The sequence below is a fragment of the Plectropomus leopardus genome, chromosome 5 (assembly GCF_026936395.1).
Source record: "Plectropomus leopardus strain MGB_pleo_1.0 chromosome 5, ASM2693639v1, whole genome shotgun sequence".
NCBI classification, from domain to species: Eukaryota; Metazoa; Chordata; class Actinopteri; order Perciformes; family Serranidae; genus Plectropomus; species Plectropomus leopardus.
Window position 1 is genome coordinate 25254253 of NC_142180.1, and position 17836 is coordinate 25272088.

Sequence of the window (17836 nt, forward strand, 5' to 3'; positions counted from 1 at the left end):
TTCTGACTCCAAACATCATAAAACAAAAAAGTGCTTTTATTTGGAGTTTGTGTCCCTCTAATGCAAAAACAGTGGCTGGTGTGCCTTAAATTGGATTTAACTATAAAAAGGTGCTGAGTTTTCTCTCTAATTTATGTCCACTATGGACTGAAACCCCCCTTTTTTCTTTTCTTTTTTTTTAAAACTGGAAAACAGCCGACGCCAAAAAATTATGAACCTGGCAACAGTACAGACTTCTCCAGGCTTCTGCTGGGCTGCTGTTGAAGGTGCAAAAATTGGCATCACACTACAGTCCCCCCTCTGTCACACAGCCACACTGAAAACTGTAGGACGCTGGATATCACAGCTCAGCTCGATTAATTTGCAGCATTTGCCCGGCAAAACAGAGAGCCACTGACAGGACTGGATGCTAGCTTGAGATATTTGGTTTTTTTCTTTCAAATTTTCTTTGAACTAAGCAATGTTGTTTTGCTTGGCCTCTCACTGTCCAGCACTGGTGCCTGGCTTTTAACACAAAGAGATGAGGGTAATGAACTGGATAGGCCTGGAAGACAGAACACAGCACATGATTTGCCTTCATCATTGCTGGGAAAAAGGCAGCAGAGGCCTCCAGATCACTTCTCTGAGTATCCACATTCTTCCTCTGAACTCTTGCCTTGTCCTTTTATGTGCAAAAGCACAAACCGCCTCTATGAGTCTTTTCTCCTTCTCAACAATTAGCCCTCGAGTACGGATCCAAAGGCTTAAACCTCTTTTCAGATGAGCCCGTCTGGGGATTGCTATGTCTGATTCAAACAGAGATATCTGCATAGAGATCACATGGAGATATTTCCATGTTTACAGTACATAGAGATGTTTATGTACAGTGTTTTAAGACTTTTAGTCGCAGACTGAGGCTAATGTGACGTACTTACCGCTAGGAATAGCATGCAGTACATTCCAAAAGAGGAGTGACCAGAGTAGAAGGACAATCTGGAGAAGAGAAAGAATTAAATCGATGCACCACACAGGATGTTTAAACTGCAGATTCTTGCTGGCATCATTATCATGTGAAATGTGCATCATGATACAAGCAATACCAGTTTTGGGAAGGTCGCATAAAAGTAACATAATTTTAAAAGAATACAAATAAATAATAATTTAAATATGAGGAAGAGGACAAGGGTAGGATGAAACAAGAAATGAGAGGAAGGTGGAATATTTAAATAAATACATGATGGACATGATCTGTTTGGGTTTGATTTAATCACCTTTCTAACAAATGTTTAAAACTGGGCAACAAAGCTGAAAAATATTGTTTAATGCTACATATTAACTTTTTACAAAAAACAATATACAAAAAAGTAAACCCTTGTAACCACCAACATTTTGATTAGTAAATGTAACTTAATTGCAATTTTTTTCACAGTAAGTGTAAATGATTACATTTACGTTTATTCTGCATTTCTATTACATATAAACAGCTACTCCCCAACACTCAGTAACACTGAGATCTCCTCCTACCTGGACTCTGTGACGTCCTCAGGCCTGCCAGTGCAGTTGATCACCTGCATGTATCCTGTGCAGACTTTAGGGAGACATACGGCCATGAAGTTGGGCCTCGGGCGGCCGATGGTGAACTTGGCGAGGTCAGTGAGCGACTGGCTAACAGAAGCCCCAAACAAGAAGGTGCCCACTACTTTGTAGAGTGCAGCTACATACTGGTTGAAATCAGAGTTAGAGTAAATCCTCTTGCTGTAGACCAGATAAGCTTCTCCAGAGGAGATCTGAGGGTAGATGGTGAACAGTGAAAAGATTTTAGTTGAGGCTTTGTTTCAGTTTTTTTTCAAGATTCATAACTTTATTGTCATTATGCATAATGAGATTGCAACTGTATCATCATATGGTGCATATTATTAAAAAATAATATCATACAAATCATACATATACATATAGAATAACACACGAATGTAAGCAATAATAAACATTCAGCACTAAAATCTCACCAAAATAGGACAAAATATAAGAAATATATATATATATATATATATATATATATATATATATATATATATATATATATATATATAACAGTACAAGAAGTATGCAAACACCAGCAGCAGCATCATTACAATTAAATTACTTTCCCTTGTCATAAATCAACACTCTGCCTAGTTCTACATGTAATAATTGAGCAAACAATGCAGAATGCTGCTAAATGAGTGAAGTGTAATTTTTCCATGATTCTGGCTTTACTGAGGCCAGACGTAATAAAGCTCCCTGTGAAAAGAAAGGAGAGCTTGATGAAGTAAAACTTACAATGATGACCGTGCAGGAGATGGTGACAGCCGCCAGCATGCCATGGGTGATGGTGTCTGATCTCACGGGGTACATGATGCTCTCGTCGTCACAGTAAACCCCTCTTACATATGGCTTGAACACAATGGTCATAATGATGAAGGGCAGTGCCGCTGCAGCCAAAACAAAGCAGAACAGTCTGATGAAACGGGTTGGAATATTCACTATATTTGGAGAAGTTGTGCTTTTGGTGAAACGAGATGAATGCATCGGCCACTGCCAAGATTATTACTGGGCACACAGACCAGAAAGGTTGATCCAACTAAATGGAAATCACCATTTGAGAAAACATGTTTTGGAATAACATATTTGCTCCATTTTAGGCAGATTTTCAGACATGACATCATTTCTGAAAAGCGGTAAGTGAAAATGTTTCTATAAGGATAGCTAAATTGTTTTCTCTCTCCCTCTGGACGTCAAGGTCTAAAATCATAATGATGAAAACAACAAGGAGAAAAAAAGCCAGCAAGAAATTGCAAAAATATACAAAATAGTATATACACAGGCAAGTGGACATATGTAAAATCAGACATCAACAACACACCAAATAGACACAAGAGTGCACACACACACACACACACACACACACACACACACACACACACACACACACACACAGGAGTGTACACAAACTACTGCAAACACAACACACACAAGTGCAGCTCATTTGAATGATGTGGCTGTGTGCAAAAACAAGACCAAATATAGAAGCTCAAGACTCCTGAGACACGAGGCTCCACACGAATAATGTCCCTGAGATGTTCAGAAACATCCAACCCAGAGGTACTCACTCACCCTCTTCCTCTCTCACGCACATACACACACTCACTTTACTGCGCTTTGTAGATGCCTGTGTATAACAGGTTAAAGACATATGTTACAAAGTTGTACTGGTAAACACATGCTAATGAATACATTATGCTGATGCACTTTTATTTCTTCTCTTTAAAAGTCAAAGTCTTAATTTGGCAGAGACTGCGGGCAGATTTTGGGCAAAGCATGACTGTTTGGAACATGCTGAGGATATAGATGTGCAACAGACGTGGACTTTAGGGCAAGTAGTTTGAGAGGATCTCTTTGATGTTATGAAGCCTTTTTTCCAACAGTATAATTGGAATCCTTTGTGACTGACCATAACCTCTAACATTTACTAGGGATGTTCCTTACGACTAATTTCCCAGACATTTAAACAGAAGTTTATACTTAAACTAGTCCAGCGGTTCTCAACCAGAGGTCTGCTGACCCCAGGGGGGCCTTGAGGGAGTTCCAGTGGTCCACAGAAAAAGGGGGAATATATTATTTTCATTATATAATTTGCTATAGAAGTAAGCCTAATGTCCGGCAGAGTCATTATTCTGGTCACAGCCTTCACCTCCTCCATGGTTATCTGCTAAACTGTTGCTGACGAGCATATAATTCTGGTCTCAATCATATTTTACAAACAAAATCTTTTCAGATGGAAGTCCCTGATGTGAAATCTTCAAATGAGGTTCTGTTGTTTGTGCGTCTGGGTTTCAATTGAGGGTCCTCAATTGAAACACAGAAACAAAGAAAACAAAAAGAAAACAAAAAGAAAAGAAAACATTAAAAAAAAAACTGTGAAAATTGGGCATAATTTGATCTAAGGTTAAACATTATTTGAAAAATTTTGGGGAAATTATAAGAGCCCTTTTAAAGTTTTAATCACACTTTTTAATAAGCAAATCTTATTAGAAATGTTGCTGAAATGTGTGGCACGTTGTGTCATGTGCTATGAACATTACTAATTCAAAAGTGAGGGTATAATAAGCTTAAGCTTCAGCCTACACATTTTCAGTCTACAAATTTTGTTTTCCAATTGTTTTTCCTTTTAATTTAATACCTTGATGTTATTTATTCTTTATTATTTGGAAAATTGTTAACAAAGAACAAAAGAAATTACCACACACTAAAAAAAATATATATATATATGTTTAACTGACTAGGTTCTGGTGCAGACTAGCAACTTTTAATCGACTAGTTAAAAACCACACACATCCGTGACTTTTTGCTACTATATCTAAGTCTATAATGATAAGCGTTTATTCTAAAAAGAATTTGGGTGGAGTGAACTTAAGTAGAAACAGTATGTGTGAGAAAGACCTTACTTGATTGAAATGTCTAATTAATCATTTTAGTCAAAGTATAATTGAAAAAGTGAAAAGAAAGTCATTCTAAAACACTGACTCTGGTAGTTTGTCTCCCTGATATTTGTCATTGTCTTTGACACTTCACATAAAGTGTAAATGATTCACTGATAGATGAAAAGAAACATAAGTTGCAGCCCTTCTGAGGAATGTTCTCTCCACCCTGATATCCACAAACACTGTCCATAACAGACAGACAGACAGACAGACAGACAGACAGACAGACAGACAGACAGACAGACAGACAGACAGACAGACAAACAGGCTTGGGGCCACTGTGGAAATGCCATACGGCCACATACTAAACGCAAGAAAAACAGCCACAAAAAAAACACTGCACACACTTGAAAAGTGCTCTCACCAATAGTATTGCATTTCTGTGCAAATGAGCAGAGCACCCCTCCCATTCTTTCGAAGAAATGTCTGCAGCTGACATAATTCCAGGAGGACTTCCAGCGAGACTGACTGATGAGAGACCAACAGTCCACATGCTGAAGACTGAGACTAAAGAAAAATATACAACTGGATGGTGGATCAGGATTCAGCTGAGGTGAACACTCTGTAACACCGAGTTTAACTCCACCCTGAAAAGAGTACAGAACGTCAGCCTACTGTAAATGTACACACAAAAAAAAGACAAAACTTTCGGCACATTTTTCTCAAATATTAGAGCTGTGGGTAGCTCAAAAAGATGTAAAAAGGGAAGTTTAATATGTGGACGTGACTCTAAAACAGTAGCTCATATGCAGAGATTGTTTTCATTGTGTGAAGAAAAATATAGGTGCATTATTATGACTAAAACTGTCTGTAACAAACCACTAATCAACTAATGAGGCAAAGAAATCCCCTAATATCTGCCATAATTCACAATAAACAACAATACACAGTGACACCTCTACAATAAAACACAGTGTTTCAAACTCGTGTCTGACATCGCATATATATCCACGGTGACATGAGATGAGTACGGACATTGTTTAGTGACACGCCAATTGCACACATGTTCCTTACAGACACTCCGGAGACAAAGAGTCTTATTGGCTCAGTAAGGAAGGACAGCAGCAAAATAGGAGCTTTGTGTTGAGAGAATAAACAATAGCGCTCTATAGAATAAACTCATTGCACATGGGCTTCTGGTAATCCGACCTCAGAGGAGCTGGGTTTAGACTAGACAAACGGGGAAGAAAAATAAAACACAAATAAAAGTACCAGTTGACTTTAGTGTGGTATTTATATCCCAAAAAAAGCACCAATCTTATTTTGACATTTAAAAAAGGGGGAATCTCAACTCCCAACTGTAATATTTCAACACAAGATGTTGCAAAATGCACTTTTGTTATCAGCGAGAGTTTAACTCACCAAACAGATATTTTGTTGGCAGGTTTATTATGGGTGAAATGCAAAATAAAATCTGTCTCTGTTACTCTCTGACGGACCCAAGGTAGCTTTTCCACCCTGTTCCAAAACTTTATGCCAGGCTAGGCTAACTGGCTGCTAGCTGTGGCTTCATATGAGTGGTATCAATTTTCTCATCTGACTCTCCAAAAAGTAAATAAGTATATTTAGCCAAAAAAAAAACTACTGCTTTAACCAATCATAGACTTTTGATACTTTTTTTCACATTCCAGGAAGGAGGCACGGTAGCCAAAAGGCAGGAGTTTAGTTACACAACCCAACAATAGTATCCTACGTTAAATTGACGTTAGATTTTGTCCTGATATTGAATTTGGACCACCCAACGTCACAACATAAATTCAGCCAAAAGTCAATGTCTTACAACGTTGGGGCCCATCTGGGTGCCAATAACTACACATCTTTAGTTCCTATAGGTAATTTTCCACCTGTCCAATGCATCTATTCCACCCTCCCCCTCTTGTTTGCACCCTCGTCCTGTGTGAGCAGCAGCTGGAGGACACCTGTCCCTGCATGGCAACTTCCCACTGGCCACCAACTACCAGATGCATGCACGATCCCTGTTATTATCACATCTACCAGCCATGTCAGTAGGTGGTAAACCCGGTGTATTAAGTCTTATTCCACATATTTTTCCTCTCAGCACCAGCAAAATCCTGTTTGTGACAACCGCAGCTCAATGTATGTTCTCTTGTACTCGACCAACATCCTGTCTCAGGCGCCTCAGGGGAGCACCCCGATATGGATTTACTGATGTGGCTTTTGGGTGGCTGCTTCTGCATCTGTATCCTGCATCCTGCTTCCAGCTGGCAAGAAACAGAGCAGAGAGTCAAGAAACAAATGGTTGCCTCTGGTTTACCTTTCCATCTCATCATGCCTGACCTAAAATCCAGCAGAGCCTACTAGATAGAGTTTCATTACACAAGCTATCATTGAGACTCCAAGTTTCTGATATATTCTATAAAAACAGAGAATGCTAGGAAACTTTCTTTTAGTGCCCACCCTGAGCTATGTATCTCCAAAATATTATCTTAAGACCAAACCAGACTCCTCATATATCCAATGTTGAAATTTACACAGCATGTCAAATACCCTAAAACCTTTGAAAACATAATATTATCAGGGTGTTTGCATGACATGAAAACAAATATTTTTCCTTCTTCGGGGTTGGGGGGTTCATTGTGACATTAAATCTGTTTCACACATGTTACGTCAGCCAATATGAACTTTTTACGCAGTCTGTACATTCAGCACAGAGTTAAAAGAAAACTGGAACTGCAAACAAAAGGAGAGACTTGTTTGACTGGATTCTAACACATATAATAGCAAAACAAGTTTGAAGGTTTGTGTAAGACTATGGCTTGACAAAGTCATTAGGAATGTTTATTTTCTCAATACAGCATGGTTAATGTCACTTTAAAATGGCAGAAGGACATAATTATTTCTATATTGCAGTCACATGGTATAGTAACTTCAAACTGTTTTATGAAGCTTTTAACACTTGCCAGAGCAGGGCCATTAATCACAGCCGAGTGGGAGAAAAATTAAGTGAAAAGCTTCAAAGAGAAGTGCCAGCAGCTAATGAAATACACTGACTTCTTCAACCTGACAAGGTCACAAAAGGCTAAATAGCTTTTGCATGTACATTGACATTACATTTGTGAATATCGTTTTTATTTATCTTTTTAGCCATACGCCAGTCTTTTTGTGCTTACTAATTCTCCTAAAGTCCAGGTAAAGCAAAATCAGTGATTTCTTTCTTAAATACGTTGCAAATATTAGGAAATACTTGTCGAAAAGATGTGAAAACACTGGAAACTATAAAGTAATGCATCGTGGAGTTAGACTGTTACACAGTTTTTCACTATTTTTGTGTCCAGGATTTTTGGGCAGGCCTTAACGCATGCTTGATGACCCACTGGAGCCATCCTTAACATCATTTATATATATAAATATAAATGAAGAACAAGTGACTTGGAAGCATCAGACTCTTGTTAGCAGCTAACTCAGTAGCACACATATAAATCCTGAGCCGAGGAACGAGAGAGCAGCTACACGGCGTCAGACTCTCATTTAGCAGCTAATAGCGGCTAATGTTAGCACAAAGCTCACGCCCAAAGCATGGAGCAGCGTCTGCTGGCGCGCTAAACTGCTGAAAAGTACATTAGCGATGGATAGTCTGCTTGTTTTATTTTATGTGGCATTTAACAGACTAGTGCATTCAAAGATTTATAAGACTGAAAGAGCTAAGAGGGCTTGTAGAAGGAGGTGAAGGTATCAAGATCCAGGCACTCTAACATTAACGGTGACATAGGCAAAGCCGGCAGCTTTGTTTGTATAACACATTTCATACAAAATGGCAATTCAAAGTGCTTTATAAAAAAAAGCCAGAATTACAATAAAAGAGTAAAGAGAAATGATCTAAAAAAGTAAAATGAATCACCAAATGATTTACAATTTCAAAAATTAATTACTTAATTGATAATATATATATATATATATATATATATATATTTTTTTTTTTTTTTTAATCACCACTACAAAAGCAAAAGTGCAGACAGGTTTAATTAGTTTCAGCTCATTCAGCAGACACGCCCCCAGCATCTCAGAGTAGGGAAAACTGCTCAGTTATTTTATAAACTTGGCATTTGATAACTCATATTTGGCTGGGTGGTTAATACATTTTTCTGCTGTGTGACAGACTCATTACACATATTTACTTTTGCTTTGCTCGGACTTTAAACAAACTCGGATTTTGCCACTTTGCCATATATTTCATTGACTGAGTGAAGTCAGGGCACCTGGCCTTATATAACCCTCCCTTGGCTTGTAAAAAAAAGGATGAATTTTTCATTTCGGTTTTAATAAATGAGGCACTAATCCTGCTGACACGACTTTAACTCGTTAGTCATGAATTACAAGTCTGGATGCAAATCAAAGCGCTCAAATAAAATGATGTAAAGAGTTTGGACTGCTGTCATCTGTGGAGCGAATGGAGCATCCTGAGGTGTATGAATGTGTCTGCCTCTGTGGATAATATCTGCAGAAACAAACCAGCCACTCTTGAAAGGCAGACACACAAACACAGCTCACAGGCAAAAATAGACCCCTCTGCAGACAAAATAGGTCTCCGGGACACCACAAAACAACCCCACAACCCAAACTGACACTGCTCCAGAGCTGCCTTCACTTAAAAACCAAGCCTCTGACTTGAGCTAAACTCTGATACCTATGGCGGATTTTTCTGTTGAGAAAACACAACAGAACATATACATGGAGGGGAGGAAGAGGAGGGTGGATATTCAGGATACGGGGGAACCTTCTCTCTAGACACCTGCGTCTACGGATGGAGGCTGCCAGTTTGAAATGTAGCCAGGAAGCTAATCTCCAGCTGCCAGTCAGAAATCTCCTGCCCGAGCCCCTAATGGGAGCCCGTTTGAAGTCGCAGGATGCAGGGCTCAGGCTTTCCTGTCTCAGATTACTGAATGCCCATTTTAGAGGCTTTGGTTCCATTTTGGGAAGTTTAACACTTCTCATTTATCTGGCCGCAAATTAGTATTCATCCGCAGTGGCACCTCGGTGTCTCACCCTGCTGAGATTGGCATTAGCCCAACAGAGAGATGAGTAATTGATGGGGACCATAAACAGTCGGAAGAGCAACATGGAAAATTTGAATTGATACCACAGACAAACAAAGATGTCAGTGTGAGAGTCTTTCCGTCATTCCTTCCACCACTGCTGATTCACATCCTCCATTCTGCTTTTTTTCTCTCTCTCTCTTTTATTCAAAGTCATTCATTCTTCTCTCTGGAGCTCCGGCTTTCTGCCTGTCATTCTCTTGATCGCAGCATCCTCCCACACACTTCTCCCTCTGTTGTAAATATAGAGGCCTCAATGGGATGGTGCTTTATTTAGCTGGCAGATGTGCAATTACGGAGGACCATTTGGACCACAATCGCACTCTGGGGCTGAGATTCGAGGCTCGTCATGTCCTCTCTCTGCCTGTCAGTTTTTCTCTCTTTGTCCTCGTTCACATTTCCTACTAAAGTCGACGCCTGCACTCAAACTGCCACGATCATCTGGAAGTCGCTCCAGTGGTTTGAGAGTCCCTCACACCTACTTGCCCTGGTTTCTCTGACATAACCTGCTGCACCTGCAAAACCATGTGCACGGACAATTACTCTCCTCAATTTGAAAAACATACAGTCTGGGTTTTCATTATGCTTATTTTCAAGGCATGTAAAATGTGTGTGTGTGTGTGTGTGTGTGTGTGTGTTTGAGGGGTGTTCTCATGCCCCTGGGCTGCCCTGTTTGGTCTGAAACTTTCCTTCAAGGTCACAGCTGGAACATTTGCTCCTCCTTCTAATTTATTCCACTCGCATTTCTCGTCTTTCCAGCTTGAAGGTCACTCAGTGAGTTTCTTCTTTCTGTATTTCTTTCCTCCGTTTCCAGTCCATCCCTTCCTCCTGTTGATAGCTCTTGTTTCCTGTCACATTAACACCAGTCGTTCTTTATTTTTCACGCCCGTGTCACTCTGTAGTCATTTACTCCATCTGACTGTGTCTCCAACTGTCATCCTCTCCCACTGTGGACAAGGACAGAGGCACTGTAAAACCTGACAAGTTGATCTTACTTAAAATAATACTGGAAACCAACTGCCTTGAAAAGGGAAAGTAAACATCTTAATTCATCTTTACTTTATACCTAATTGCTACTCAAAACTTAGCTGTATTTACTTAATTTTGTGAAGTTATTACAACTTAAAAATTACATCTGAAATTACCTTGTTCAGCTTAAGTGTTAACAACTTTAAAACAAACAAACACGATAGTCAGGCTTAACTTGATCAAGACAAAGATGATTATGCCAATGATGAAGTTAGCAGACTTGTAAGTTCTTTTTCTGAACATGTTTAAGAAAATACAAATATCATTGACTAGGTTGCAACCAGCAGAATACAAATATATAGCACAGTAGACTTGGTTTATTGAAGTTGCTGAAACTTGGATAGATTGATCTAATTAACTAATTTTTAAGTTGCATCAACTTCCAAAACATTAAGTAAATATACCTTAATTTTAAGTAAAGTTAACAATTAGAAATAAAAGCAACATCAATCAATCATCAAAGCAATCGGTTTCCTAGACTTCAAGTAGAATCAACTTGTCAGATTTTACAGTGGGAAGGTTTTTTTCTTTTAGCTGCAGTCAGTGTTTCCACATTTTTTCTTCCCTGCTCTCTTTTGTTTCCTCCCTCCAATTCAAACATGTTGTTAAAATGACAGTAAGAAACCTACAGCACCAAAGCTCTCTCAATAGGTGATGTTACAGTCCTTTACAAGATGGCTTGTGGTAACAAAACAACTCAACGCTCCCTCTTCTGACTGTCTCACCCCAAGCTGGACTGACTAATGTGGAAGGTATGTGCTGAGCCTACAACCTCTGCCGGCGTTGGCCTCTGGAATTCTAATTCACATGAGGAACGCCCAACTTCACCAGTCACACCAAATCCTGCTGCTGCTGCTGCCCATTCTTTATTTTTAATCCTGCTGTTTCGCTCCGTCCATCATTCACGCATGCTTAGGCCCAAGCAGTGCAGAAGGAGACAGGGTGGCAGGCGAGGTTGTAGCAGTGGCGGGAGGGGAGCTAAATCTGGCAATCAAAGAGTCTGGGTTTGGAGGGGATCAAAAAGATGTAGGCCACACAGGTTTAAACTTAAACCATGAAGGTCTGCAGGTCTGCAGGAGGAATTAATGGGTAGGATTATCATGAATGGTGCTGAGCATCTCCAAGGTCACTAAAATTGCTACCATGTTGTCTGTATATCATTGCTAAATATATAGTGATACTTCTGTATATAATTACTGTTTGCAAATACCAGAGGTGCAGACTTGAGTCACAAATCTGATGACTTTAAGGCCCAGACACACCAAACCGATATCCACCATCCGATCTCATGTTGCCGTATCTCGACCAAAAGTTGCACATAACACACCAATCTGACTGCCAATAAGCATGTATGCTCGGTGCCTGCATTACAGGAAATATCCTTCCATACCAGCGGAGAAATGCCGTCTTTAATAGTCGTTCAAAACAGGAAACCTTAAGACCGCCATGATGCTAGTTAGCACATTTACAACACAACCAAATACTGAAAGAACTAAGCTTATTTACAGTGTGCCAGTGAACAACACAACCAATCAGGAAACGTTTCTGTTTAGAGCTCAATGGCTAAAGAAAAACAATCTTTCCTCATATAATAAGTTTCTTTGGACCTCACTCTCTCGCTCTGATTCAACATTCTGAATCAGCAGAAAAAAAGTTGATGAAGGCCAAGGGCGCGGGGCCCACCACAGTGACGATAGTCACAGATGCTCACTGTCGGCCCAATATTGACCGTCGGCAGACAGTCGCCTTGGTTTGTCAAGGCCTTTAGACTTGACTTGACAAAAAAAATGTTTAAAATGTGATACCTTCCCCCAAGCCCAAAGATTATAGCCTATGATATTTAAAAAGTGTACCACAAATCAAATAATTTCCTTTCATTATCTGAATCAACTAACATTGAAATTATTTATTCTAAGCATAACTCACCTGATTCACTGAACCACTCCAAAAACCACCTGTAAAATTGCTTATTCAAAAAGAAACAACAAAAAACTGAGTATGCAGTATGCAAAACCTAAAGGTTGAAAATTAAAGGTAGAGACACAACAACTTCCAACTTTATTCGACATTTGAAGATGCACAAAGAACTATGGTCAAGACGATATTAAGATAGTTAGTGAGCTAATGTTAAGCTACCGTTAGCTTTCAAAGCAATTAAAACCTCTGACAGATGCTCTGTTTAGCTTTTGTCTGATGCCAGTGATATCGTTAGCACTTCTCCAAATTGGGACCACATTTTCCAAAATTCAGGTCACTCACAAAGTGGGCTAAACTCCGCTCAATCTGGCTTCCTTCTATACGAATACGTCTTCTCTCAAGCTGTCTGTCTTAATTAGCCTATTTCTTTAAAACAGTAACTATTATAACAAAGGTACATTCACAAATTAAATCGCCCTAAAATTCTAAAATTTTCTACAAGCTCAAAATCAACTTTCTGAACTCGTCTGTGTATTTGACTTTAGTTCTGGGGAATTCGGCCTAAAAGTCTCAAAAGTAATCTGGTTCTGATTTCTTTCAAAAACAACCACCACAAAGGATCTTTATCCCCTTTAAAGTATGACTGATAACCAGATTTGCCAGAAATCCTTGTGCAAATAAGTTAATGAGAAAAACAACAATAAGAAGAAGAAAAGAAGCTCGGCTCATATTTCTCAAAGGGACACGTCTGTTTGTTAAAAGGGCTTCAGTTTCCATGACAGAGCTCTCCTGAGGAAAACAATTCCCATCAACCCTCTTTACTGCCTTTCACTGAGAACTGGGAGCGATCCGTCTTCCCAACGCAACCGCATGAGAGGCCGAGCTCCCTGGAGACGCTGCAGCACGGTTTCACCAACAAACAGGCATCCAGCGAGGTCAAAGAACAGAGCATTGGGATATTTACGTGGAACTGCCATCTCATAACATGTGCAAGGAAATGCGTAGCAACTCTGATAGTTTTACAGCTCTTTGGCTTTGGGGGTAAACTCTATTGTATCATGAGATAAATCAGTCAACAACAAGATGCTAATGCAAACTTACATAACTCCACTCTGAGTGCAGACTCCACGCTAACTGTGAGCTCAAATCCACAGGAGCAAAACAAATGAATGAAATACCATAACCTGGTGTCATCTTTCTAGCACTGTTGTGTAAATAAAAAGAGAATCACATGACAGGAAAATTAAACTTTAGCTGCACCCTCTGCAAACAGAAGACATGTGTGTGTGTGTGTGTGTGTGTGTGTGAGAGAGAGAGAGAGAGTGTGTGTGAGTGTGTCTGTGTGTGTGTGTAATCGGATGCAAAATAGATTTTATAAAAGAACTGTTTTTTCACAACCTACTTCACAGCACGACACGTGGAAAAAACGAAATTATGCTCAAGTGTGTTTTCCACCAATGCCTTGCCCCGAGGACATTTAGTCACACACTACTTACTTGGACTATCAAGCACATTACTCATCATAACACATAGCTCGTTGTCATTTACAATGCCTTCAGCAAGCGCCCGAGTCATGCAGCAATGTGAAATTTGCTCCTCCTCCTCCGCCTGCTGAACAACACACCTGCTGAACTGCTGCAACTACGACTATGAGCTGCAGGCAGAGAGAGGTCAAAGCCCGGCCTTTCCTCTCTTGTGCTCGCAGCCAACACCCACCGTCTATTTGTGCTGAGTGTAGACTTACACAGACAGAGGAGAACAGAGGAAGGGAGGGCTTAAAATGAACAACAAAGTCAAGAGCTGGCAGATATTTTGAAAAGCAAAAACAACTAAATGTTCCTCATGATGCGTCTGACAGACTTCTTAGCTTTAAACTATACATAATACAACAAACTTTGCATCTAAGGAATCAGAAAACCACTCCTTAGCTCCAAGCAGCCATTCTGGATCAAATATATATATCCATTTAGTGATCGTGTTTGACACCATATGAACGTAGAGGGTGGCACGCCATTCACAACAACAGCTGTTAGTTTGACCTGGGCAGGGCAGGGTGTGAAGAACACAGAGCGTGCCAAAAAAATCGCTCTGTGATTGTATCTGCTGCTTTTGCCTTTGAATTTCATAAGAATTGATGATTGGTGAGACACATTGTACACTGTACAAGTAGAGAACAAGAAAATGAATATTTTGAGTCAGATTTGAATACTTAAGAGGAGGGACCAAATACTTGTTTTGCAAGTCACAAGTAAGTACAAAGTCAAGACAGGCAATTTCTGATTCAAGAGTGACGAGTCCCAATTCCTAAACTTTTCTTTTCTTTTCTTTTTAAACAATTAAGTTGCCATTATCATCTCACATGTTTTGCACACTGCAATTTGTTTTTTGTTGACCACCAGCAGTTTCTGTAAGTAAACGATGTTATCTTTGGTATTATTTTCACTAACTGGTAATCAGTCAACAGGTTTTCCACAGTCATGAAAATCCTGGAAAAATTATGAAATTTAAAAAACAGTTATCCAGGCCTGGAAATGGTTTAAAATAGAATGTTTTGGAAATTTGAATATACATTGTTTTGGCTATTGTTAAAATGATATTCATAAAATTCTCAAAACGTGCCAAAAATTATTTGAAATATGTTACGTATAATACGTAAAAAATCTAGTGCTAAAGTAAACATGGCCTTGACGTTTTCAGAAGTACGTGTATGTAATGGTGTTGTCTATTGTTATATGCAGCTAGCTGGCGGCAGGAATGTCTAACTTTCGAGTTAAGATATCAAGAGATAACAGTTTAACTGGACGCCGTCAGATTGGTTCAAAGTGGATCTGTGGAGTTAAGTGTTGATTTGATAGGAATTAATCGTCTTTATGTTAGATGATTCCTAAAATGAATTGATTTGTGGCACACCTTTTCAAAAAAAAATGTTTTATTCTTTGGGTTTAGGGGAGGATAAATCAAGTAAAGTCACAAGTCATTTAAGTCCAAGTCGAGTTGAAAGTCCTTTTTGATTTCGTCAAGTTGAGTCAAGGTAAGTCATCAGATTTGTGACTAGAGTCTGACTCAAGTCAAAGTCATATGACTTGAGTCAACAGCTCTGAAGAGCAGCGAGTAGAAAAGCTAAGGAAGATAATAACAGTTGTTAATCAGAAAGGATAATATTCTGGTAGATTTGCTTGATTTTTTTTACAATAAGAAATGTAAATAGTCCCCAAATGCAGAGAAAACCCAACTCAAAACTCTGTTTCCATATAGGCTAATGGTTAGTATAATTACAAGCTCTGCCATGTTGTTATTACATGGCTGGGACAACCTCACATAAGCTTGGGGTTGACTTGACGATTATTTGGGTGGCTGACGTGGGTGGCAAAGGGGAAGGGAGAGGCATTAAGGGTGGGATGGAGCTATCCAGACCTGACCAACCAACCAACCCAAGCCAGACGTTAATCCCAGACTTGTGACAGTGAAATGGCGAGGCTTATCAAGTTCAGCAGTCTGTGGATGTTCCCACAGATGGAAAAATACCCCTAAGCTCTGTGAAAAGCCAGAGGGGGAGCTGAAACTGCACAGCAGAGCAGATCTGCACATGCATGAGGCATCATCCTTTTCTGCTCTTCCTTTCAAACTTCCACCACCATCACTGGTGCAGACACAACAGGTCATGACCACGCCGCACACACCAGACTATTACGCAAAGCACGTCTGTCAATGGCTTGTGGCATTAATACAGAAAACCAAAGTCCCACCACAGTGGTACATTTCACATACACACACAATCTCTGAGGCTGAAATATGCTTTTTCTGAGGGTTCTGGTGGTGACTTCTCACTTTGGTTGGTTTTTGTGATGTAACTGTTATTATCAGCAGTTTATCCATATTATTAAGGAGGACCAAATGTGTCATGTAAGTGGTTATAAAGCATTCTGATTTTGAAATTCATTTATATATAAATCTTTTTTTAATGATGCATTTATTGATTGTTTCATAATGTTTTCTATAAATACTTTTTTAATTTTACATACTAATTGATGGATTATTATATTTATTTGGAATTTATTTGAATAGTCCCTTTTATTGCATATTCAAATTAATGAAATTATTAATAATTAATGTCTTTATTTATGAATTCATTAAAGAAGTAGTTCACAACTGGAAATACGGTCTTTTCACAAAACTGGGCTGTCTATGCAGTAGAAAGACACAAATACATATAAAAATGATGCTACATGACCAGAGAAAACAGAGGAAAATGGCTGTGGTGTTTGGTTTTGCTCACAAGGTATAAAACCTACAACTACCAGAATGCACTGCCATGCACAAGACCAATACATGCTTCAGTTGGTGGGTGATGTAATTTGAGCTTGAACATTTTTGCAAAAAAAAAAAAAAGCACCAAAGTAGCAGAATTTTGGTTTGTATTTTATCAGCACTGCTTTGTTTTACTGTATGATCTCAGTTTTTCGGCCTCCGTTCTTACAATATTGAAAACTGTACGTTGTGCAAATTCTGTTCACAAATTCTCATATTACAGCCAAACTGTGCACTAAAATATATTCCCGAAGATGTTCAGGGCAAGAAATAGGCAATTCAGAATCATGATCTTGGTTTAAATTTGAGCAGCACTGCATCGTTTTACAGTCTGATCACAGTTTGAGAGCAGGAGTAAGGGGTGTGTTTGTCTATCAATCTGTTTCTTTACTCTTTGTGTCCATGGTGGCGGGCATAGGATAATGCAGATGTACAATCTGTAAGCCAGCAAAAATCTCCTGGATGACATGTTGATTTGAGCTGAGAGATAAGCAGGGAGATATTGTCACTGGTTAGATGAAGAAAAGTTAACCACAATTCATTTACACACACTAGCCACACTGTAATGATATAAAGCTGGTTGAAAATCAGCAGAGTATCTCATTAATTCATTTGTAAAATCTTTTTTTTAATCCCTGTTTTATTGTCTTATTAGATTTAATTCCAATGAATGCTTTACAAGAATTAACATGACACCCTTGGCCCTCTGTGTCTAACACATTCATTTCCATTCATTAAATATTGAATGCAAAAAAAAAACTATGTTGACAACTATAACCACATTTCATTATTTGTTCACTATACAGAGGGTGAAGGAATAAAACACATGTACAGTAATGATATGATCCACTGCGGCTATGAAAAACAACAAACTAACCCTAACCTTGAGAAAAACCAAAGTTAAATGCAAAACAATGGCCTGTGGAGCGATGTGGAAGTAACATTTTGAACACAGTGTATGTGGGAAATGGGGGAATTCTTGAGAGGATTCCTGGCAGACAAAATATTGAAGAAAATGAGGAATAAGCT

General features: G+C 39.1%; 1 protein-coding gene across 2 annotated transcripts in view; it reads right to left on the reverse strand.

Moving 5' to 3' along the window:
* Window positions 1–17836, reverse strand: part of plpp2b (phospholipid phosphatase 2b) — a 34904-nt gene that overhangs the window by 6961 nt on the left and 10107 nt on the right. For both annotated transcript variants that reach the window (XM_088077796.1, XM_042481412.2), the window contains 3 exons: window positions 2299–2450; window positions 1504–1766; window positions 915–972 (listed from right to left, as the gene is read on the reverse strand). In XM_088077796.1, the coding sequence (XP_087933922.1) occupies window positions 915–972; window positions 1504–1766; window positions 2299–2430 (453 nt within the window). In that variant the 5' untranslated portion in view covers window positions 2431–2450. The remainder of the gene's footprint in view (window positions 1–914; window positions 973–1503; window positions 1767–2298; window positions 2451–17836) is intronic.